Consider the following 25,610-nt stretch of genomic DNA (forward strand, 5'->3'; position numbering starts at 1 on the left):
CTTATTTTTACAAAAGGGGTAAATTTACATTGGCAATGTTGTATGAGGTCCATCTTTCCATGCCTGTGTCATTTAGTCAGTCTTTTGAAGTGCATTGTCTGAAGTATTAGCTTAGAATGATTTTTGTCCTCAGTATAACAGTTCATCTTAAAACAATTGAAGTTGCTAACTTTTCCTAGTTTACTACTGGGATTTTTCATTTGTTCAGAGCCAAAAAATTCATAATGATTATTTGTAATTACCCATAAAATACACTATTGCTACCAACTCAGAATTCACAGGTAAGAAATTAACCCCAAAGCCATTGAGATGTGAAAAATCTGTAAATAACTTTGGTAACAAAATTTTAATAATTGGAAACTGTTTAATTACAAGTTTTATTACCACATCTTCTATGACAGTGTTGAGAATACACTGGGGATATTTTTCAAATCATGCAACTGTGTTTTCTTAGAATTATCTGAGCACATCATCTATGCTGACCATTTCACTAGCTCCAAAGTACTTCACTTGAACCTGACTCCTGTTACCTGTGTAAGCCTATGCAAAGGTCCTCTAAATACATCACATTTCCTTCTTTCCATTTTTGTCCATACAAACATCTTCTTTGTATATTTCTTAGTCATGTAAATGAGAGCCACTTGTTCTGTATAGTTATGGTATCATTTTAATCTAATATTTTGCATTCACAAATATTTGTCTTTCTTGTGAGTCATTACAAATTGTATAGTAAGCAAGTGCTGTTTAATTAAAACAATAAGATATAGCCTTGTAATCATCAGCTTGAAGAAAATGTTAAAATATTCATGATTCAGCTCTGATGAAGCTAGGCAAGACTGATATATCAGTGTCATACTGTTTAAAGTGTTTACCATATTAAAATAATAGCAGCAACAAACTAAAAGGAAATGATTCTTCACCATTTCCAGGCTTATTATTTTCTAAAAGAGAAGTTCATGAAAATACGAACTAGACTGTTGTGAAGTCATGCATCCTTTTATGTAAAGTATTAATCATGTTATTCATAAAAATAACAATTGTTCAGATAGTTGTTGCATACTGGTCTCTGCCAGTTATTTTAAGAGATTAAACTAGTGCTTATATGTGACACCAGCAATAGTTACTAATATTATGACTAATATGTTGACTTTGTACTGCTAACCTGGCACAGTGAAGACAAGATAGAGCTCTGATATAAATCATATTATCGGACTACTGTTATTTGCGCTAGAAGGATAATAATTGTCTTCTTGGCTATTTTCCTGAGGTAGAATAACTACTGAAACCTCAAGACAATACTCATGACGGTCTTAAGTGTATACAGAAATGCTAAGTAAAAGGTTATTAGAGATCAAGAAGTGTCCATTTTCAGTGGACACATAATCTATATGAGCTTATTAATATGGGGATGATACTTATGTTGCTATAAATGTTTAATGTATAATGATTGAAAGGCTTCTTCCATAGTCTCTAAGCAGAAAGACATAAGAACAATAATAGTCCTTTCAACCCTCAAATGATCATGAGACCAGTTTTGGTTTCTTTTCTTCTTAATTTTCTTATTCAGTCTTATGTAATGATACTTTAAGAATTATTCTCCTTTCCACAACTAGAGTCTTCAACATTTGAGGCCTGTGTTTTATAAACTCTAGACTTTGTACAGAGCCTAAGTCATGGTGTAGACTAACAGACAACTTTTCTTGAATATCACCTGAATTTTACTTTACAGGCATCTGAAGATATATTTTTTTCCTCAATTAGCTAAAGTGCTGCATTTTTATAAGTATCTTTTTGAAGATTTATTTTATTTTTAATCATGTGTATGTGTGTGGGTTTGTACAAAGGGGCACAGGTGCTGGGAGAGGCCAGAGGCATCAGATCTCCTGGAACTGGAGTTACAGGCACTTGTGGGCTGTCTGATGTGGTTGCTGAGAAGCACACTCTGGTCCTATAAAAGAGCAATTCCTGGTCTTAACATCTGCCCCATTTCTCCCAGAGTTGTGTTTTTAAGACAGGACTTAAGGAGCAATAGCTTGAAGTTCATTGTCCCAAGCTAAGGTATCTGAGCACTCAAATATGCTCACTATGAACTAAGAATTGAACATTTTAAAGCTATCTAAGATTACTAGCCTATGTTTCATATATTGTCAACAGTTCCAGAATTGTTGGAATGATTTTGTATCAAACTGTAAAGCTAAGTGAATTTCAACATAGTTTTAACCTACTACAGTTTCTGAAAAATGTAATAATAGATTTTGAACCATCAGATGCCACTACAAAATTCAATGCAAATGAAATCAACAGACTGAAGACCTGGGTATTTGTTGAACTTTCAAGAAATAAAAATACTTTCGAATGAGTTTTAACTCTAGTAGGCTAATTTTGATCCTACTTCACAGAGAAAGTTAACATTTATTTTTGTGGCAAGTGCATCGAGTGAGACGATGGAGTATCTTTTGTAACAAGTTTTTATGTCTTCCATAGGTGGATAAGTGGAGCGGCTGTAGTCAATGCATTTTATTCCTCAGGCAGAAATCAGATAGGTAAGGTATATATAACCCTAAATAATTCTTTAGTATTCCTCAACTTTCTCAGCCTCATACAGTTTGCTGTATGGCCAATGTTCAATATCCTTCTAAAAGTAAAGCCAATATTGAGTTATTGGTTCATGTCTTGAAGTATTCCTAGATCCACATACCTCTTTTCATTGTTATGGAAAAATTAAAATTAATCCAAATCACATTATCTCTTTCCTAACACTCAATTTATAACATAAATGATCATATCTGAATCACGTACTTTTTGAAAGTTACTTTTAAAACATATACTGACTCTTAGACTTGCTGAGCATCCGCCCTTCAAAGGTTTTGGCAGTTCCGGAGCCAACCCAATTCTTTTGGTAATTCAGTAGTCTGGGTTTAGTGGAGATTCCCCTATTCTACGTATTCTTTATTCCAAAGTTTCCAAGGAATTCAAAAGGTTGAAACATCATCAGTGCCTTAGTCAGCTTTAATTGTAAACCTGACAGAGACTAGAGTCATCTGAGAGGAAAGCCTCAATCAAATTTGGCCTGTAGATGTGTCTTTGGGGAGTTTGTTTAGATTGTTAATTGATGTAGGTGGGACCAGTGTAATAGACAGTGCCATCCTGGGACATTAGGGATTTGTAGAGCAGTGACATATGAGCCTTCCAGGGTGAGGAAGAGGGTACCATGACCTCCCAACGTTTCTTAGCATGACAGGAGTAGTGACAACTGTTGCACTTTATTTAACTGACTACCTGGCAACTGTGAAAACGCATAAGTGACCTGTTGGTCACTGTCAGTTCTATAATGTGTACTAGTCAAGAAGTGAGCTCAATAGAGCAAATCCTCCTTTAAAAAAATTGGATGACCAAGTTAAAGGAGCTCATAATCTGCTAGGCTGAACTTGAAGACTAGTATTAATATGAGCCATAAAAATCCTATCACTTATTTAAAGAATGGCATCTAAGGCTGTAATTAAGTCAGCTGCATCTCTGGAGTTAATGTTTAGCTTTTATAGCACATTTCATAGGAACATTTTATATAGTGGGTGGATTTTAATCCCAGTACATGGTGTGGGAGATAATGCTCAGTTTAAGTTAATAAAGTACTCCGTATGATTTTTATACTTTGAGCTAAAAATAATCTCTTGACACTGTTTAGCTTGGGCAGATGCATGTGAGCTATGACTTTCACTAAAATTCTTCCAGGACAAAGGTTTATTATTTTCATTATTTTATCATTTGAAAGGGGTGAAAATGACAACTTTCTAACATATCGAAAGAGCTAGTGAACAAAATCGCTTATAGTATTTTAAAGTCATCTCCATAAATATCTAATGTTTACTCCTGAAGCCTATGAAAAGTTAGGTCAAATTTACCATGTTTAAAAGAAAGATATTTGCTACTTTGTGTTAACTAGATTTTAAATTTCTCTTCTTTTTTAATGACTTAAGCCCAGGCCTTTCACTTATAGTCTTGATATCTTGTTTCGGAAAGGCCCAGAGTTTCACATGCAATATATGTTCATATTACAGATTCTTTAATGATTCCAGAAAATAATGCTGATATTACCTAGTGGTTACTAGAATTTTAAAACATGAATGGTAAAATTACAGAATTATAATATTTCCAGACAGCATATTTATCAGGAATATTTATTGCAAAATGATAATTCAAAGGTCTAGACCAGGGGTGGACATTAGGAACCCAGAGAGCAGGAACGTATGATGACCAGGGTAAGGAAGAAGGTACTGTTTGACTGAAGAGCAATGATGACCACCCAAATTGTCTTAACCCAAAACGATGGCTGTTGCTCTTTAACCTGGCTACAGAACAGAATACAAGGATGGATTAGATTAAGATAGTTACAGGTAGAGCAGGAGATGTTCCTAAGAATATCTCTTAGAAAATCAGTCATTTTTGACATGAGGAAATAGTATGAGAGAAAATGTTCTATCAGACTTCCCAGAACAAGTAACAAACTGTAGTTTTGGAAGGATAATGTACCACCTGATCTTTGCCTACATATGCTGTTCAAGCTTAGTAGAGGGAAAGATCACCTAAGCTCGACAGAAGAGGTTCAGAGTTGGGGGTTACAGTCTGTTAACAGTTAAGTAGAAGGGCAAAAGTGTTTGATGTTTTATATACTCAAGTGTTTGTAAGACATACAAATGGAGAAAAATTTAAGTTTAATAGAGATGTTATGGCAAATACATAACAAGTAGTACTCATTTATTTACTAAACCTTTTAAATAAAATGGTTTTATTCTTTGAGATTTTCATAAATAGTAAACATTTTAGCTGGGCAGTGGTGGTGCACGCCTTAATCCCAGCACTTGGGAGGCAGAGACAGGTGGATTTCTGAGTTCGAGGCCAGCCTGGTCTACAGAGTGAGTTCCAGGACAGCCAGGGCTATACAGAGAAACCCTGTCTCGAAAAAAACAACAACAAAAAAAGTAAACATTTTAAAGACAGCTTAGTCTATTAAAATATATATTTGTTTATAATTGATTACTGATTTATTCAACACATTTTTTCCGGGTACTAATCATATTCCAAGCACTATCAGGTTTTGGGGTTCTAAAGATAATGAGCTTAAAACAAATGGACTAAAGAGTACATAAGTAAATATATGTACAAACTGATGAATCTCAGATCTCAGAGGGCTGAGACTTGGGGTGCCAGGATGGCAATGAGAAAATCAGATAAAGGGGTCCAATGATTAATAAGAAAATAAACAGAATTTAGAATAATCATAGGAACCTAAATGAAAATAAAGTAAGTTTAAATGATGAAGGGATACCTTTAACTGAGTGGTAGTTTATTTTAGGTAGTATTATGGACAGATAACAATTTCAAAGCCAGCACTGAACATAAATGGGTATTATTGAGTAGCTCTTCCTTCTATATAATTATACAAGGAAAAGAATTTCCTGAGTGTGGCTTATATAAATTCCATGCCTCAGACTCCTTACAGAAAAAAAAAATTGTAAAAGAGATTGGCAGGTGAATTGTGATGAATAAATCATAGGTCACGTACGTACGGCGCTGGCTCAGTCACTTTGCCACCATCAATAATAAATGACTATGTTGGTTTCTATCACACAAGCCTTTTTTTGTTATCTACGTGAGTGAAACTGACATGGTCGAAAAGAGGGTAGCAAGCATGATGCCATCATTGACAATGCCACTGATAATCTTCACAAATCATCTTCTCTCCTTTAGTCTTCCCCGCGGGCATTTTGCAGCCCCCATTCTTTAGTGCTCATCAGTCCAACTCACTGAACTATGGGGGCATCGGCATGGTCATCGGACACGAAATCACACATGGCTTTGATGACAATGGTAAAGTATAGGTAACATTTTCCTTTGGCTGAGATACATCCTCCTAAGTTTAAAAGTTAAAATTCGTCAGTACAAAATTCCATTTGTTTATGTAGTTAGAATTAAGTCTAACTACATAGTCAGTGTTCTATTTAAAGAGTTCTTAGGAAACCCAAAATATTAATGGGCAGTAAGAAATGTGTGCTCTAGGAGACTAAAGCAAATATTCACATTGAGAAAGTACAGTAGCATTCATCAACCCAGTAATGATGCTTGATCCTATTGTGTATGTTTCAGCTTTCCAGATTCATCAAAGGCAGGATCTGAGTCTTAGATACACAGTCAGAAGATGTCACTCATTCAAGTCCTTGTGGGGTCCTTAAGCTGCTTGTAGTAGGAGCTTTGTTGTTTGTTTTTTATCTTATGGTTAATATGCAACTTAGAACTTTGTGAACAGGAAGCACAAACATGTTTATATGCATCCCTAAAGAGCCAACAATATTTACTGTTTTAATTATAGTAATGCAAAATTAAAATAAAGACCAAGGACACATAAAAAGGACACAGCAAAAATTGTAACAAATTTTAATTCACTAGACAGAATTCTAGAAAGCCAGAGAGAAGGAGACAAGAAGAGTTAACACCTTAAGGAGAGACTTACTACATATTGGTCAGTGCAACAGTCTTAACCAGTACCAACTAATAATATTTTCATTTTTCAAATGGAAACACACAGAAGCATGTAACACATTGTGCAATTTTATAAAACCTGGAATTGGTTCAATCAGTGTGTAAGTTCAAATTTGTTTCATAACCCTTTTCCTATTCATAGTATTTGTAAATATATAAAAGATTATAAAATTAAATGTCAAAACATATAAAGTATGTAAGGAGATACAAAAAGAGAAAGATCAATGTCCTTTAAATCTGGGAGGAAAACTCCAGCATAGAAAAGAGATGCTTCTCTTTGTGTTTAAAGTAGAGGGAAACAAAGAGTTAATTTTGCATAATGGGTTTGGGAACATAAGATGGGTGCCAGAAAATAATTGTCAATCTTGTAAAGTCTCAAAATATTAAATGACAGAGTCGTGGTTCAGAAAACATCCAGAGTAACAATGCATGCATTCAGGAGTGTTTATCTAAAAGCCTCATCTGCAGTAGCATGAGCCAAGCAGATGAAATATCTGTCAATTCCAAAGCACATTGACAGATAAAATTCAAGCTTTCCCAAAGAAGTCAGGAGTCAAGAGAATGAGCAGCTTCTCTCATTGTCTGCCCTATTTTATAGTCGCTCACATAACAGAATTTTAGTCCTTCCCACTTTAAACTAATCTCAAGATAGAGGAATTGTATTCTGTATTCGTGTCAATATTCTTGCTATGATGTTATAATTTTGCAAAATGCTACTGAGGAGCTAAGATAATGAGTTTGTAAGTTGTTTTTTGTTTTTTTTTTTCTTTTTACAATGGCATGTGAATCTATTTCAAGAATTTGAATTATAAAATAGAGAGCATAAAAAATATTATTGTAACATTTTCTTTTTACCAAATGAATATATTACAGGCAGAAATTTTAACAAAGATGGAGACCTCGTTGACTGGTGGACACAACAGTCAGCAAATAATTTTAAAGACCAATCCCAGTGTATGGTGTACCAGTATGGAAACTTTACGTGGGACCTAGCAGGGGGACAGCATGTATGTCACCAACATTCTTCAGAAAAGCTTTAGATATGCAATCATATGTATAATGTTGGTGCTTTCTATAGCAATCCTAATAGGGAATCTTTCTTTAAACAGCTCAATGGAATTAATACACTAGGAGAAAACATTGCTGATAATGGAGGTATCGGCCAAGCATACAGGGTAAGTACATTTTATTCACATTTCAGCAATGGGAGGGTTCATTTATCATATTTACCCATTTCTTTAAAGTTTTTATAAGAGGCATGTGTAGGCAGAAAATGAAGACTGGAAACGGGATTCGAGTGAACATATTAGCACTGAGAATTACAATAGACACAGAAGATAAACAAACCTGGAAAGGATACAAAATATTCCTTAGAAATGAACCTGCAGTAATGTCTTAGTAAAGGTGTCCATGCAAGCAATTATTCTAGGGCCATTTGTTAATATAAGTGGGACCCTTTGCTTCCCAGCACATCAGGCAGCCTGTGGAGGTGATAATCTGCTTAAACTGCTGACATAACTGTAAACCACAATCTGTTCGCTGAGAAACAGCTAAGGATTGTGAAATGGTTCTAGTTATGACCATGGAGTTGGCCTATTATTCTTCAAGAATTATTATTGTTGGAATATTCATTAGAGTCACAGTTAGCCTTCCATTTATACTTGCATACAAGTACTTTATTTGCTTATTTTGTGAATTTCATGTATGAGTATTGTGTTTACATCATTTTACACCTTCCTCTTCCCTCAGCTCCTCCCATCTTCCCAGCTCTCTCTCAAATCCATAACCTCCTCTTCTTTACTATTATTTTATATATATGTATTTGTGTGTGTGTGTGTGTGTGTGTGTGTGTGTGTGTGTGCATACATGCAAAATCTACTGAGTCCCTTTAGTGCTGCTTGCATGTGCATCTGTTTAGATTGACCATTTTGGATTGGATACTATTCATCAAGGGACTCATCCTCATGTTGGCTGGCTGTGCCATTATGCAGGTCTTGTTTAGACAACTATCTTATTTAGATTTCATGGAGGCAGCTTCCCTGTAATGTCTAGAAGGCTCTACTTTACAGTAGGTGTCCTGGTACTCTGGCTCTTACAGTCTTTCCACCTAAGTCTTAAACCTGAGTTTAAGAGCTTTTCTTTGTTTGTAGTAGCATTTTAGATTGTGACAACACAGCTTCCATAAAGGATGTCAGTCATTGAGTCTGTGAGAATGAATCAAAAGATGACCCAGTGAATGCCAGTGTGGAAGAGAAAATAGAGAATTCTGTAAAAGGCTGGAAGAATGATGCTTTTAGAAGCAACAAGGATGAATGAAGATGAATTTGGGTATACCTCTTCACCCTGAACCTGCTCTTGTATCAGAGAATGAGCGGTCTACTTGAGATGATGCGAAGGATAAGGGGTCCATGAGAGAGAACAAGGTTTTCGCAGATGGGTAGAATGGTTGAGGACTGAATAGGATTATCTGATCATTCATTCATTACTCCAGTGCTTAGAGTCAAGGGTGATTGTGTCAGGAAAGTTGAAGCAACAGACTAGAACAGAGAGATGACTGTTGGAGCCAACAGTACACCTATAACACAGCCTCTTCAAACTGTGAGGCCTGGAAGATAAAAATCCTTCATAGTACATTGCTACTACCTTGAATGTTAGGTAATTAATATTTCTGTTTCTCACTAGGTACCAAATAGCATGCATTTTACCTTTCTGAGTGCTGGATAATTTTGAATTTCCTTTAAGTATTCTTGAGCAGTTTTCTAGCTATAGCTAGATTCACTAGAAATGATTTTCTCTTTTTTGGACTTGTTTGTACAACTTGTTAGTTGCAACTAAAATAATGCTTAGTTTACAGCTAATTGATCCCCACTACTGAAGTCAAGTCCTTCTCTGTGGATCTTAAGTGTGTCCATCCTTAGCTTCCTGTGCCCTCCTGGTGTAGTCTCCAGATCAATACAAAGCTGAATATTCAAAGGCAACCTGCTCTGATCTTCAAACCTTCTTGCAGAATTTCTTTTTCTTGGTACTCTGGCCAGTGCTGCCCTAGATGGTCTATTTCTTTTCAACTCAGATTCCCCAGACTTCAGTTGATTTTCCTCTTCTTTTACTGTGACATAAATGCTCTTGGAAAAGTAATATAAACCAGCTATAGAGCTTGCCTTTTTAATAACCATCTCTTATGAATGGTCTTCTTTATAAGGTGTGATGTTAAAGACTGAGTTTCAGTATTATGCAAATCATTGTATCATATGTTAGTTCAACACTTTGTTGATTCTGCAACAATCCCTGTGACTGTGTTAAACAGAAGTGGTTAACTATAAGTAATTAACACTTTTGATGATTCTCCTATACTGCTCACCTTAAGGATGCTGAGAGTTGTGGTAATAAAAGAAAGTACAATTTACAAATATTTATAACACTATATGAGTTTTTGCATATTATCACTTGCCTTCTCCTAGACTGTGAACTTCCTACAAGGGAAGAGGCATAAGCCTTCCCTATATACCAAAATATGTAGATAGTAAAGGCTCACTATTTTATGTTGATGATAAAGAGAAAGAACTGAAATACATTTTTTACTTATATAATTGATGAATTTCTTTATAAGAAGTTAGAAATGGCTGTCAAAGTCCTCAGTCCATAAAAACACTTGCTGCCAAACCTGACCACCTGAGTTGAATCTCTTAGAGCCACTGGGTAGAAGGAGGGAATTTTTTCCTGCAAGCTGTCCGCTGAACTTCACACATGCACAACAGTATACTCACATACACCATGTGCATACCCAGAAATTAATTAATTAATTAAATTGAAAATTTTTAAAAAAATTATTAATAACCTCTCAGGAAGTTTATTATTAATTCAGTTTTATATTTTCAATAGCAGAACAAAACTAAATTTCTCAATAGTGAATAAAATCTTTAAGGTTTCAGAACATTCTCTGATATTCGGGTGGCCAGAATGCCTTTCTCCTGATGTTTTGAAAGTTAGTTTAGCTTGTCCTGTACTGAGAGGACCAGAGGAGCCTATCCTTAATCTCAGATCGTAGGACACTAAGGCCCTAAGGAATCTCAAGAATTTACAGAATTTACAGATACATTCTAGCCATCTTCTTAATCCATAAAAGTGTTGCAGGTTGCCATAACTAAGTGTATTATTACAGTCATTTGATATAAAAGGCAAATTACTTGGTTACATAGCCATTTGGAATAGGTTTTTGTATAAATTTACTAAGTCTAGCCTTTTATTTTACTATTTAGGCCTATCAGAATTATGTTAAAAAGAATGGTGAAGAAAAATTACTCCCTGGACTTGACCTCAATCACAAACAACTATTCTTCTTGAACTTTGCCCAGGTAGTATGTCTTACATAATTGATAAATGTGAAAATACTTTCGAGTTGTAATTTCATCCAAGCTGGATATTGCATGCTGAATTTTCTTTTAATCAATTGGGATGGAACATTTGACTTGATTAACTTGCTTTATTTGCAACAAGAATGTCAGACCATTTTCATTATAAATGATTATGTTTCTAGATGCTTTTCAATATACATTATTTGAAGAGTTAATGGTTGAATGCAAATTCCAAATTAGTTTTACTTTTCCCCCAACCTACCCTCAATGCTCCATGATTATACCTGAGTATGTTGTTTTCCTTTGTCTATTCATACTTCAAGGTGTGGTGTGGGACCTACCGGCCAGAGTATGCAGTCAATTCTATTAAAACAGATGTACACAGTCCTGGCAATTTCAGGTATGTGGTTGTGAATAGCAGCTAGACTGCACCAGTGTTGACTCTGTTACTTCCATGTTTCAAATTTTACTTTTCCTAATTTTTACTCTATGTCATTTAAGAATACTGTTAATATGTCCATATGCATACATGTATTCATGCATTTATGTGTATGAGTGCACATACATGTATGTTTGTGTGTATGTGTTTGTGTCTGTGCTTGTATTTGTATGTATGTATGTATGTGAATGTGTGTGTGTGCTGTGTGAACACATGTGTGTTTGCATGTATTCTGTGTGTATGTGGATATATCTGTATCTGAGTATGTGTTAAAAATAGAACTCAACAGACCATACTGGGTAATGCTTCCAGAAACAAAACTCTGGCTGTTCTGTCCTTCAGAATACATATGTCCTAAGCTCAATACCTGATGGGTTTCAAAAAGATGTCACCTCATAACAATGGCCTGATGGAACCACCAGCTAGTAGAACATATTTCTAAGAGGCTGTGAATATGAGTTTCAAACTCCAAAAACAGATTTACATTCTACATTAAGGGAAGTTTTACTAGTTGGAAGATCTATAGCATTGAATAACCTTATCCCCAAGGCCCCAGGAGTGAGTACATTACAGCCTAGATCAGAGAACTGCCTAGCAAGGCTACTAGGAGAATGATGTTCGGTGCGGAAGAGTGTGAACATGTAAAAATGAGATTGAGTATTGAAAGAGAATCAACCTTTGAATGTTGAATTCTCCATCCCCATGACAGTTAGGACAGGCACCCTAATACAATTCCTTTCTCTCATATTGTAACATTTAACACACACTTGCTGAACAATAGCACTTTCCAAGAAGAAAACCCAAGGGGGAAAAAAAACACCTAAAAATTCTTTGGAAAACAGAGTTTGAGGACAAAAAGTTATTAGCTATTTTTAAAATTCTACCTAAAATGAATGGGAATACATTAATTTTCTAACTACTGAGAGGCGCACATTTGATTGTAAAGTCATAAGTAGCATCCCTAAAGATCTTAAACTTTAGTGACTGCATTTGGTTTCTCCTAATGCCATCACTGCCGCTGTCACCATACACCCTCTTGCCTTTTAAGGCAATTCCTTAAAAATTCTTTAGCACAACAGCAGAGCATTTTGCTCTCTATATAAAGCAAGTTACAGCTGGTCCTGTTAACCTACCTGTACTAACTGCTTTTGGGTAACTGCAGAAAGTCTTTGTGGATATATTTCTCATTATGGTTTAATTCAATAGACTTTTAGTTTAACTTTTAAAGGTATTTTGTTGTTGTTTGATTGATTGATTGATTCCCAACACTGCCAAATTAAAAAAAGAAAAGATATGGTTTTCACTGTTGTTCTTACTGAAGTTTTCAGAAGTTAGAAATATAAGAATCTAGTTCTGAGGATCGTGAGGAACGTTTATAAATGCGTAAGAACCAGTTTGTCAGCTCCCTGCTCTGTATGTTCCTATGAACATAAGCAGATCTCTATTAGAATCTAGATTCCTTCAGGAATTATGATCAGAGCTGTGAATGATCTGCTATCCTTGGAGAATAAGGTGTTGCACATTAGTTTTCAATAGGCAAAAGTTGTATCTTTCAAACACTGATATTTCAACTTGACCACTGAATGTAAAATGTCTTTATTTATACTATATCTCCAATATATTTGCTTTAACACAGTATCATGGACCATAATTAATGTCCTTTGTTTTGATAAGACAGGTCACTGTTACTATTGTTACTATTTGACTCTTAGTGAAATCCTTCCAGCTAGAGTGTCCAGGCCAGTCTATCCCTGTTCTGGTGATGTGTCTAGTCCATCCCTATGCTGGTAATGGTGTCTTTTCACTTCTTTGGCTTCCGGGTAGGGTTTGTTTTGTTGTTTCATTTTTGTGTGTTTGTTTGTCTCATGTTTGTCTGAGCCATGGGACTAGCTATTTTTCAATCTCTAACTTCAATTTCTTGACATAAGGATTAAGTTACATCTAGAATTGGTGAAAGATTCATGTTTATGGATCTAAGTGCCTATTACTTAAGCATACTTGAAAATTATTATTGGGATATTTTAAAGATAAGAGTCCTGGCTAGAATTAAATGTTTTCTGCAGAAAATTATGGACTTTGAGGGCTAGAGAAATATGTCACAAGTTAAAAGTATATACTATTCTTACAAAAAAACATGGGTTTGGTTCCAAGCACACATGTGAGGAGGCTCAGAAACATATTTGACTCCAGCTCTAAGAGAGCCAATTTCCAATTCAGGCTTCTGCTGGCACCAATCATGCATATGGCACACATGCATACATGCAGAGAAAAAAAGCATTCATACAAATAAAATAAAAAATTTTAAATCTTTTTTTCATTTATTTATTTTTTACACTCCAGATTTTATGTCCCCACACCCCCCAGTGACTCTCCAACTGTTCCACACCACATACCTCCTCCACAGTCCCTGTTTCCACAAGGATGTCCCCACACCCCACACCCCACACCCCACACCCCACCCCACCTAACCTCTAACCTCCATAGCACCTCCAGTCTGTTGAGGGTTAGGTGCATCTTCTCTGATTGAACACAGACCCCGGCAGTCCTCTGCTGTATATGTGTTGGGGGCCTCATATCAGCTGGTGTATGCTGTCTTTTTGGTGGTCCAGTGCTTGAGAAATCTCGGGAGTCCAGATTAGTTGAGACTACTGGTCCTCCTACAGGGTCGCCCTCCTCAGCTTCTTTCAGCCTTTCCCTAATTCAACCACATGGTTCAGCAGCTTCTGTCCAATGGTTGGGTGCAATTATCTGCATCTGACTCTTTCACCTGCTTGTTGGGTCTTCTGGTGGGCAGTCAGGATAGGTCCCTTTCTGAGAGCGCTCCATAGCCTCAGTAACAGTGTCAGGCCTTGGGACCTCCCCTTGAGCTGGATCCCACTTTGGGCCTGTCGCTGGACCTTCTCTTCCTCAGGCTCCTTTCCATTTCCATCCCTGTAGTTCTTTCAGACAAGAACAAATATGGGTCAGAGTTTTGACTGTGGGATGGCAACCCTCTCCCTCATTTGATGCCCTGTCTTCTTACTGGAGGTGGGCTCTATAAGTTCTCACTCCCTACTGTTGAGCATTTCATCTAAGGTCTCTCCCTTTGAGTCCCGAGAATCTTTCACCTCACAGGTCTCTGGTGCATTCTGAAGGGTCCCCCCAACCTCCTACTTTCCTAGGTTGCCTGTTTCCAACCTCCTACTTTCCTAGGTTGCCTGTTTACATTCTTTCTGCTGGCCCTCAGGGCTTCAGTCCTTTTTCCTCACCCAATACCAGATCAGGTTCTCCTCTCCCCACCATCCCAGTCCACTTTCCCTCCCAGGTCCCTCCCTCCTTCCCCACTTGTGATTGCTTTCTTCTCCCTCCCCAGTGGGACTGAGGTGTCCTAACGTGGGCCCTTCAGCTTCTGATATGGACATAGCACCATTTCCAAGTCAGCTCGTATTTCCATGCTGAAAGTTGCTTATTTCTTTGTTTGCATAGTTTACGATGTCAATGAGTGTTAACTAAGTAACATGGAGAGGTCAGTGTGTGACTATTTTGTCTTAGGATTTTATTGCTGTGAAGAGACACCATTACTATGGTGTTTCTTATGAGGGAAAATATTTCATTGGGGGCATGCTTATCGTTTCAAAGGTTTAGTCCATTATCATGGCAGAAAGCATGGCAGTATGCAAGTAGACAGGTACTGGAGGAGCTGAAAATTCTACATCTTAATACACGGGCAGCAGAACGATACTGTGTACCATACTGGGCATAAGTTGAGCATATATAATATCTCAAAGCCTGCCTCCATAGTAACTCACTTCCTCCAACAAGGCCACACCCACTCCAACAAGGCCACACCCACTCCAACAAGGCCACACCCACTCCAACAAGCCCATACCTACTCCAACAAGGCTGCATGTCCTACTAGCTCTACTTCCTATGGCCAATCATTCAAACACCTGAATCTATGTGGGCCATACCAATTCAAACCACCACAGCATTCTGCCCCAATATTTTCATGCAAACATGTGAAGTCATTTATATCTTTAATTTTTTTGATTCTGACACCAAAGATACTCTATTTCTTGGTCATACTAAGAGAGGTATGTGTATATTTTAAAAATAAATGGAAGGCCAGCCTTTTAACAAGAAAATTACTATTTTCTCTGGAGGTAAAGGAATTTACTTGGCAAAGGTTGAGGTTACATTTAGTTTTGGAAACAGGCTGCTTCCTGACCTTTCAAAGTAAAACATACTTTAAAAGAACTTTAAAAACTAACAATCCTTCAGTTATTTTTCAAAACTGGTGCCTGGTGGTTTATCTAAAAGTATTTTTAAAATAGACGAAATATATTAACCCCATACTTAAGCTGCTACACCATGAAAAACAAAAAGCAAACTATTTCTTTTTTTTTCTTGATGTCTTTCTACTTTTTTTTTGCAATTGCAAAATCCTAAATTACTGTTTTGATCATGATAGAGGTGACACTGATGTAATATCCATTATAATTTATGGTTTTCCTTTGCTTTCTATTAACTATAGTTAATATCTAATAGCTATATTTAGAATAAATGGTTTCATACTAGTTGTATGATAGTAAATAAAAAATGAATATAGTTCAATTGAGTTTGCACACATTTTCATCTTTAGTGCAGGGTCATTTCTTAAAAATACTTTAGAGTAAACTGAGTATTTCCTAGTTGGGACACTCTTCCTATCTCAGGCCATGTTCAGAAAGTACAAATGAAGATACATCTAATTGAAAAAAAATGAGTGAATAAAAAGATACACCAGTGAGTTCAGGTCACACTGAAAGTATTTTGATAGATCACCATTTCTTTTATCCATATAGAAGAATGCTAAAGTCATCAAATGCCTGCTCAAAACTAGCTCATTCTTCCTAGTGTACTTCAATTTTCACTGACATCTCGAACACGTTATCATTGAACGTCCTACTCTCTTTAGCCAACATGATATGTGATGCATTTGGGGTATCTTTTTTTATTGGATGTTTTATTCACATTTCATATGTTATCCCCATACCCCATTTTCCCCACCCCGCACAGGAACCCCCATCCCATCACCCCCTCCTCCTGCTTCTCTGTGGATGTGCCCCTACCTACACCCCCCCCACTTCCACCTCCCCACCCTCAAATTCCTACCCACTGGGGCATCCAGCTTTCATGAGACCAAGGATCTCTTCTCCCACCTATGCCCGACAGGGCTCCTCCCTTACATATACAGCTGGAGCCATGGATCCCTCCCTAAGTGCTCCCAGGCTGGTAGTTTACACCCTGGGAGCTCTGATTGGTTGATATTGTTGCTTTCCTTCATGGGGCCACAAACTCTTTGAGCTCCTACAGTCTTCACTTTAACTCCTCCATTGGGAACCACTTGATCAGTTCAGTGGTTAGCTGTGAGCATCTGCCTCTGAATATGTCAGACTCTTGTAGACCTCTAAGGAGACATCTATATAAGGTCTCTTCACTAATGGAACCAGTTAAATTGGAATCTAAGCCATTAACTTAAAAAAAAAAACTAACAATATTGTCAGAGGGCCTACTAATTGAAAACATATTATTCAATAATTAAAAACAAATCTTCCTACTAACCAGGTATGGTTGTGCATGTCTTTGATCCTACCACTTGGGAAGCAAAGGCCAGCTGATCTCTGTGAGTTCCAGGTCAGCCTAGTCTACAAAGTGTATCCCAGGACAGCTGAGCTACATAATGAGATATATCTCAAAAATAAAATAAAATATGCATTAACTTTTAGGCAGGAGTAATGTAATATATTATAGATCTAAAAGCCCATCCTCAGTCACATAGGTAGAAGTTAAGCTCCCTAGATCTTGATGTTTTTAATACAAATGATTATTTCACAGGGCATAAATAGTACCAATACAATTGACTATTTTACATAGTAGAGTAAAATTTTTTCATGAATCAAGTTAAGAAAACAATGAAACTTTTGATCTCCTGTTAATAAAAATGCAAACAATACAAGTGTCAGAGTTTTAATGTAGCATGGAATCCATGTAAACATTGTATAAAATACTTACAAATATATGGTCTCACACTTAGAGAAGAGATTTGCTGTACTCAAAATGTACTCAATCTTCAAAATGATTATTCCTATCACCTATCCTAATATAAATATCATCAAACATTAATTACAAACCTGGGAATTAAAGAGAAGCCCTGATGTGCTGTTGACCTGATTATGAAGAATCAGATTACATAGAAGTCTTGAATAGGACAAAAGGAAATACAACAGAGGTGAAGAGCTGCTGGCTCATGTGTTGACTGTGTCTACATTGCTAACTCCCAGTGCTCTTTTCCCAAGATTAGTCTTTCTTTGGGGGTGATGCATGACTTTAATCTTGACAGAGGCAGGTAGGTCTCTACGAGTTTGAGGCCAGCCTGATCTACATCATCAGACACTGTATCAAAAAAAATTAAAGGAAAGAATGAAGGAATAAAGTAAAGCAAAAGAGAATGAGAAAAAGAAATATATAATTGGGGCATCAATTTGGACATTTCACTGATGTACTCATATCTACAACACACTTGGAGAAAGGGGCTTTATTTAAGTAACAACAAAATATTGAAGTTCTTCCATTTTTATATACACACACCATCAACCAGGAAGCTACCTCCTCTAAGTAAGGATGTTTCCAGCCACCATCACGTCCCCTCCCCAGTACCTAAGTGATTGACATCTCCTTTCCACTGAAAGAATGGTTAAGTGTGGACTGCAAAAGAATCAAGACCATCAAAACTATTAACATCTAAGGTGTTTTCTTCTTTGAGATAAGGTATTGCTGTGTAGCTCAGGCCAGTATTAAACTTACTGACTTCTTGTAGATTCCTGAGCAGGTAGAATTCTTGGTATGTGGCATATTGTCATCTTCTAAGATCCTTTTTACCTAGGCAACAACTTTGGCTCCATTTATACAACTGAATTGGCTGACCCCTTTCTACTCCTCCTTGTTCTCCCTTTCATACCTTATAAACAACAACAACAACAAAATGTTTCTCACCATTCAAGGTACTGGAAGTCTAAGTGATAACATAGACAGGTTCTGGTGAGTGGTATCATTGAAGTTGCAAACTGCAGTCTTTTGTATGCATCTGCTAGTGGAAAGAATGGGCTTGGGTTTTAACATTTAAGGTATGAGTTGCTTTAAAACAGTCAGATTAAGTTAGCTTTAAGCTCCTAACCAAAGTTGGAAGTGCATTGGCAGTTTGTCAGTGTATTATTCTAGATGCAAGATATTTTCTAGATGCAAGAAACCCAAGTCATAACATAGAGCTTAGGGTGTAGCCTTCAACTCAGGCCTGCTGTGGACTTTCAAATCCTTGACATCTGAGTGTGTAACGTCAGCAGAGCCTTCACTCTTCATATCTGGATTTTTTAACATCCATGTGCCATTTTGTCAAAGACCCTGTCATAGCCTTGCTTTCAGTAGAGGAATACTTGTCCTTCATATAACCTTCAGAACTGCTGCCAAGTCCAATATAGGCCAGTTGTCTCCCTTCAAAGTGTATTTCTAGATGTAAAGTTTTCAGCATTGAACAACCTTCCTTGACCTTGAACCCCTGTACCAAGAAGATATATTTCTAAGACAGTCCCAAACTACAAACACCCCAAACGTTTGTCTTTCCTAAGGACAGGGAATAGAGGCCATGAGGTGGGATCGAGCAGCAGCACAGTATGTTAATGGATGGTACATTGGGAAGTCAGGCTTAGAAATAGACCATTGGAATCTTCTTCCCTTCAAGGAGAAGGAAAGAAATGCTGCCTCTCCTTTCTAGTTGTTCCATAGTCACAGACAAACAGAAAATACCTATGCAGTTTATTCTACATATCCTACATGTGGGTTTTGATCATGACCAAGTGAAGGGTCATTCATTCAGCACGGGCCAAGTGTGCATGTGCATATAAATCACTTAATTGGCTTTGAACATTCAACAGAGAACAAGCTACCCACAGCTGGTTGCTTTCAGAGATGACAGCCTAATAATGTTATAACCGCTTTGGTAAGGATAGAACAAGATGATAGTCAGAGAACACTGCTATCCTAGTTAGGGTTATCACTGCTGTAATGGAACATCATGACGAAGGCAATTTATTGAGGAAAAGATTTATTTGGCTTATGCTTCCAAATCACTGTTCATCACAGAAGGAAGTCAGGAGAGGAACCTGAGGCAGGAGCTGATGGGGAGCATAATGAGGTCATGAAGGGTTGCTGCTTACTGGCTTACTTCTCATGGCTTGCTCAGCCTGCTTTCTGATAGAACATAAAACTACCAACCCAGGTGAAGCACTACACACAATGGGCTGGGCACTCTCATGTCAATCATCAGTTAAGAAAACGCTCTACAGACTTACCCATGGCCCAGTCTTATGGAGGCATTTTCTTAATTAAGGTTCCCACCTCAGTTGACTGTAGCTTGTGTCAAGGTGACATAAAACTATCTTGCAGAGCTACCAGGGGATGATGATGAGGCAGGAAGGTATTAACCATGTCTTGGCTGAGAACTGATTTCCCATGGTAGTGCGCGCCATCACAGCAGCAGGTCATGATTGACATGAGGAATTAAAATATATTTGTCCAGCATAGTTTGAGCTACATGTGGAATTTGAAGGAAAATGCACTACATGGACTGGATTTTCTTTGGGTGTAGCTGGAATTAGGTGTGAGAATTATAGATACTGATTTAAGTTTTTAAGGATGAGTCAGACGTCTACATGTGGAATGTCTGGAGGGGAGACAAGTGCTGAGGTGAGTACATGGCACTTACCACATACAGTCTTCATCCACTTACCCATCACATACAGTGTTCATGCACTTACCCACCACGTACAGTGTTCATGCACTTACCCACCACATACAGTGTTCATGCACTTACCTTCGACATGTAGGAAGTTACATAATCACTTGTTCCTTTTCTTCCATCACTGCAAAGCACTTACATCTAAGCTTCACCTCTTGCCCTTCAGGAGGATGGTGTGGTCTCTGGAGGAGGAAAAGGAAGACAGCTGGCTCCATGCTGATGTGATAGAGTCACCTCTGCATTGTTATACTGATCTGCTTTTTCTTTTGTATGCTGCTTAGTTCAGTTAGTGGGTTGGATGAGTTTGTTTTGAAAAAGAAAATGAGCATTTTTTTTTCTAGCCTTTTCCAGTTACTGAGGCTGAATCCAGTTTCTGACATGTCCTTTGGGAACAACAACAAAAACATCTCTATGTTCCAGACTAATCAAATCAACAAAAAACCTAATAAAAAAGTGGGGAGAGATTAATCAGAATATATTATCTAATATATGTATACATATATGCAAATGTGAAATTGTCAAATAACAGTTAATCAAAATTTAAAAGTATTATATACTTAATAAAAATAATGCAATAGCTTTCTAAAATTATTGAGCATTTTATTATTATTATGGTAAAACAAACTATTAAAACACTATTTAAATTGTTATCTGAGCATTCTCAAGGAACAATGAAAAGTCATGACTGCCTTTTCACTAAACTCCTCTCACAAAAATTTCACTTTCAAATATTAATTGTTTGTCTTAAACAAACATGTAACATACCTTTAAATTATGAATCTTTCCTATCTTAAAATCTAGTGATATTGTAGCAACAACTTTGATAAATATGTTAAATGCATCTTAAAGATACAAACAAAAACAAAACAAACAAACGAACAAACCCCCTAGAAAGTCTTCAAACAGGCTCCAGAGTCTGTGCTCTTAACACCTGCATGGTTAATACCTTCCTATTTAAGTATAAAGTTAATGAGAAGGATCTAATTCATCATACCAAGTTTCTGTTTCTGTTTCTGAATTCACTCTTTTGCAATGCATAGAGAACTTCTACACTGGAGCTAAAGAGATGGCTCAGAGTTATAGGCCAGGCTCACAACAAAAAGGACAAAAAGACTTCTATGGTTTCCAGTGTGATATGGACACTGAGTGTCTAGTGCTGACAGTAACTCTTTTTATTTGTTTCACAGGATCATTGGGACTTTGCAGAACTCTGCTGAGTTTGCAGATGCCTTTCATTGCCGCAAGAATTCATACATGAATCCAGAAAGGAAATGTCGGGTTTGGTGATCTTCACAAGAACTGGAGCATCCATGGCAAGACTGGCCAAAGCCACAGAAACAGGAACTCTTCCCTCAGAGAAAGTGGGCCCCGGAAGTTTCTTCAGCTTCTTGGAGGCAATTCACAGAGATGAGCATGAGCTAACATAAAGGAAATTAGATTATTAAATCCACTGTGAATGAAAGAGGAGGGAGCCTACGATCTAGTAAATCAATCACTTCACTGTGTAAATAATGATTACTTTCTAATGGTAGTATTACCGTCCACTTCTGTTTCTCACACAGACTGCAGCTTTCACGCTGTCTGTAGAGAACAGTGTTAACACTTAATGCAGACTATGACTTCTGATCGAAAGGAGGAAGAGGCTGAGTACAGCTGGGCACCAAAGCACAGATTTGCCTCTCAGCACTCACTTCTGTTTGCAACATTCATGCTCCTTCAAAACTCTCCCAAAGAACTCCCATGCATACTGTGGCCTTCAGCCTCCTGCAGTTTTGAGCTCATTTGGCCATAAATAAATTATTCATTCATTCCTCATCATTTTAGTTTGAGCACTCCTAGAGCTTAAACTAGAGTGTCTGAGACAGCTCACCCATTTTACCCACTTTAGTGATGTTGAGATTCTTGAGGCCCCTGCAGAGTTTTTCAGCAGTTTCTTGCTCTTGCTGCCCCCCAGACTTAAGTCTTCTAAAGGATTGGTAGTAATGTATAAAGAATAATTCTATATTTAATTATTAACTACATTTATGACTGACTGAATAAACCATTGTTATAGGTAATCATTGACCATTGAAGTTATTATATGGCCAAGATGGATACTTATGAAGATCTGTAACATGATGTGCAGATGTAAATTTGAGAATTTTTAAACCTGTAAATCATATTGATGAAAAGCTTTAAGTACAAACTCTGGGGGTGAGCAATACCATTGAACAGCTGTCTTGAGATACATAGTAGTTGTGGTTTACAAACAGCATTTTCAACATTAAGCCTATCCCCAGTGGCTAAGAAAGGGCCTGACTGTGTCTGTGTTACTCCATGAGTCCTTGTCCTTCACGTTTGTCATCTGATGGAAATATTTTGATAATAAACTGAAGTTGTGAGCCCCTTACTAGGCATGTGTTCACGCCATCTAGCTCTAGAAAGCCCACATCTGAACAGAGATGGCAGGCCTCCACTGGACCTGCTCCTTGAATTCTATGGCTCATGGACTCTAATTGGATTTCCTGAGGCACTCATATGCGTCTCTTGTCCCTCTGCTTACTTTAGTGATTTTCACTATTCAGTATAAATTTTACAAAAGATCCTTTTCTACAATCCTTGTTATTTTTATCAAAAGGTGAAAATGAAAACATTTCCATCCAAACTACTAGTTTTCATGCCTCTTGAAAAAAAGCCCACTTGCTGGTAAAAATGTTACAATATAATATCTAAAACTGCAAAGAACAAAAACTACAGGTCAGCGAACTGGTATTCTCTGAGTGCAACACTCTAGCTAAAACCTGTAGGAAATGGATCACTGTAGCTTCCTGCCATCATCATAAGTTTTGGGCATACATTATCCAGCTCTCCAGCATCATACACTGGCACTGCCCCATTTCGTCTCTCAATCATGCATTCTTTCTTATCGTATGTCTCTCTGCCTTACATTTGTAAGATTTAACTGTATGGTTGGTTTGTATGTGAATCTGTAATTGTCAAATAAGGTTCTGTTGTGTGACTATACTGCAAGTATTCCACCTTTTTGTTGATGAACTTTTAAGGAGTCTATGAACCCCTGTCTATTCTGGATTGTTACAAACGATACAACTATGCATTAGGAACTGTGCTTACTTATTCATCTTTACTTGAAATATCAGTGGAATGACTTTCCCAAACCCATCCAAAACTATCATAAATATTGAAGACACAGTTTCAGACTAACCACAAACATCCTTATCTTTTGCCCTTCTAAAACAAACGCTATTGTCGTGGATAATACTGGAGTCACTATTTCTTTGAAATCAACTTAAAGATGCCTGGATACTATTAATAGTGGTTAGTAGAAGATTTTAGTTGAGCAGCTATCTATAGGTTATTTTTATCCATGTCCTGTCATAGCAACCAAAGAGACAGAAGTAAAGAGTAACTGGTACAAACTGTAAATAGCCACAAGCATCTCCTTTAAAGCATCAAGCTTCCAATCCTATGTAACAGCAACTCTGGTGCCTAGATCCCTGCTGGACATACAGCATACAACATATTCTTTGGACTAAGGGACACATAAAAGTTAAAAATGGCAATGTTTTCCTATTCCTCAGACATCCAGACATCAGTGGTTGTAGCTGGTACTCAGAATCCTATATTCTCTCTTAATTCCTACCAGCCATTTGTCACATTACTTAAGACTTACATATAATCTTATACATAAATTCGTTTCCACTATGTTTAAGCTCTGATCGGGGAGAGTTTACAAGCAAGGCTTGAGAGCTGTTGTAGCCCAGAAGTGAAGATGAAGCTCCTGGCAATGTGAGTTGACAAGGAGTCTGCTTCCATACCACAGAGTTTGTGTGCAAGGCAAAAGGATGCTCCCCAGGAAGCTGAGGGCTTGTTCTAGTCCTACTCTGCCACTACTGCCAAAGTGACCTTGGGCACATGTATATCCCTTGGGGCTCCTGCCTCTTTTACCCCAAAAAAAGAGACAATAAGATTCCAGCAGTTCATACCAATGCTGCCTTCCCTTTAACCTGTTACCCAAGAAACAAGGACCAAAATTCTAACAAGCTTGGGGAAGTGTGCTGTTACTATTAGGCATGATGATAGGACAAACACTTGCAAACTTCCTTAAAGTGTTCATAATTCCTATAGCAGTACATGGAGTTCTTAGAGTAGAAGGCGGCATTTGTCATTTTAGAAAGAATATTGTGTCAAAAGAAGTATAATTAGAATTTTTTAAAATAGGTCCTATTCTCTCAGATAGAAAATAACAACACACATTTTAATAATGCTGTTTCTATGCCTAGTTGACTGTTCCAATCTCACCAATATGCATGTAAACCTACACACACCATTTATGCCTTGAAAAATATTAAGATAAAATAGGACTTTGTTTTGTATGCGGTCTTATACTTCCTTCATAGTTTCAAACTAAATCTTTTTAAACAATTAATATAAACTATTTTACCAACATTTTATTTTAAAGATAACAAGTTTTCTGATTAGGTGTTTCATATGGCTACCGAATGTTATCAGGAGTCACGATTATAATTGTATTAGGCTGAAGCCAAATGTGCAAATGTGATGAGCTGGACCACTCAGGTGACTTAGTAAACAGAGAAGTCACAGGTGACTGTTGTCAAAATGGCATGTTTATTGCATCCTAACTTTTTCCTCTAATTATATTTTCTTAGTGTCAACTCCTTTGTGCTTTGCATTTTCTCTAAAACATGAAAGATATCTCTGCCATTTTCAACCTCATAGACAAAATGTGCTTTAATTTTGTTTTTAAAATGAGAATCTTGGTTGTGCAGAAGTTTGATAGAAAAATAAGTATTGGTTCTTGCAAGCAATAATCATGGGCTCTCAACTTAGAGACTCAAAAGGTCTGGAAAGGCTGCTGGTGTTCATGCTTGATGTTTATGCTCCAGGGTTTTCTTTCTACCAAGAAATAATCAAACTTTACTGGTATCTGCATGTTATCATTCTGTTGCACTTCTATAAATACACTTGACAATATCTCCAATCTGATACATTTTAAAACTGTTTCTCCTTATCTGGGAAGACAAATTCACCCAAGACCTGGCTTATGATTTGCCTTAGTGAAAAACCATCACATATTAAGATTGTTGTGGATCTCCAGAAACATAGCATCAAGGATGTAATGCTGCAATGTTCATGGGGTAGTATGGTACCAGAGAGACATACAGAAAAATCTGAAGGGAAAATGTTCAGTGAAAATGTGGGGACATCAAGTAGAATATTCATTATCATTTCAACTTTGATGTTAAAGTATTATTATATAAAACAAACATCAGAATATATGGCTAAAATTAATTAGAACTAACCCTGATAGTCGTGGTATATGAGTTCCATATATATATATCTCATATATATATTCAGAAGCATATATATATATGCTTCTGAATTTAATATCTTCCTGGAATGAGAGATTATTGTCATTTACAAGGTAATTTAAAAATGTTATTTGTAGAGA

At 37.0% G+C, this 25,610-nt stretch overlaps 1 protein-coding gene across 2 annotated transcripts in view; it reads left to right on the forward strand.

The window, feature by feature from the left end:
* Nucleotides 1–25,148, forward strand: part of Mme (membrane metalloendopeptidase) — an 82,424-nt gene extending 57,276 nt beyond the window's left edge. For both annotated transcript variants that reach the window (XM_028763461.1, XM_028763460.1), the window contains exons 17-23: nucleotides 2,485–2,543; nucleotides 5,749–5,868; nucleotides 7,411–7,544; nucleotides 7,647–7,712; nucleotides 10,794–10,889; nucleotides 11,213–11,289; nucleotides 21,328–25,148. In XM_028763461.1, the coding sequence (XP_028619294.1) occupies nucleotides 2,485–2,543; nucleotides 5,749–5,868; nucleotides 7,411–7,544; nucleotides 7,647–7,712; nucleotides 10,794–10,889; nucleotides 11,213–11,289; nucleotides 21,328–21,427 (652 nt within the window). In that variant the 3' untranslated portion in view covers nucleotides 21,428–25,148. The remainder of the gene's footprint in view (nucleotides 1–2,484; nucleotides 2,544–5,748; nucleotides 5,869–7,410; nucleotides 7,545–7,646; nucleotides 7,713–10,793; nucleotides 10,890–11,212; nucleotides 11,290–21,327) is intronic.
* Nucleotides 25,149–25,610: the final 462 nt, after the last annotated feature.

The sequence above is a fragment of the Grammomys surdaster genome, unplaced genomic scaffold (genome assembly GCF_004785775.1).
Source record: "Grammomys surdaster isolate TR1022 unplaced genomic scaffold, NIH_TR_1.0 139, whole genome shotgun sequence".
In the NCBI taxonomy this organism is placed as follows: Eukaryota; Metazoa; Chordata; class Mammalia; order Rodentia; family Muridae; genus Grammomys; species Grammomys surdaster.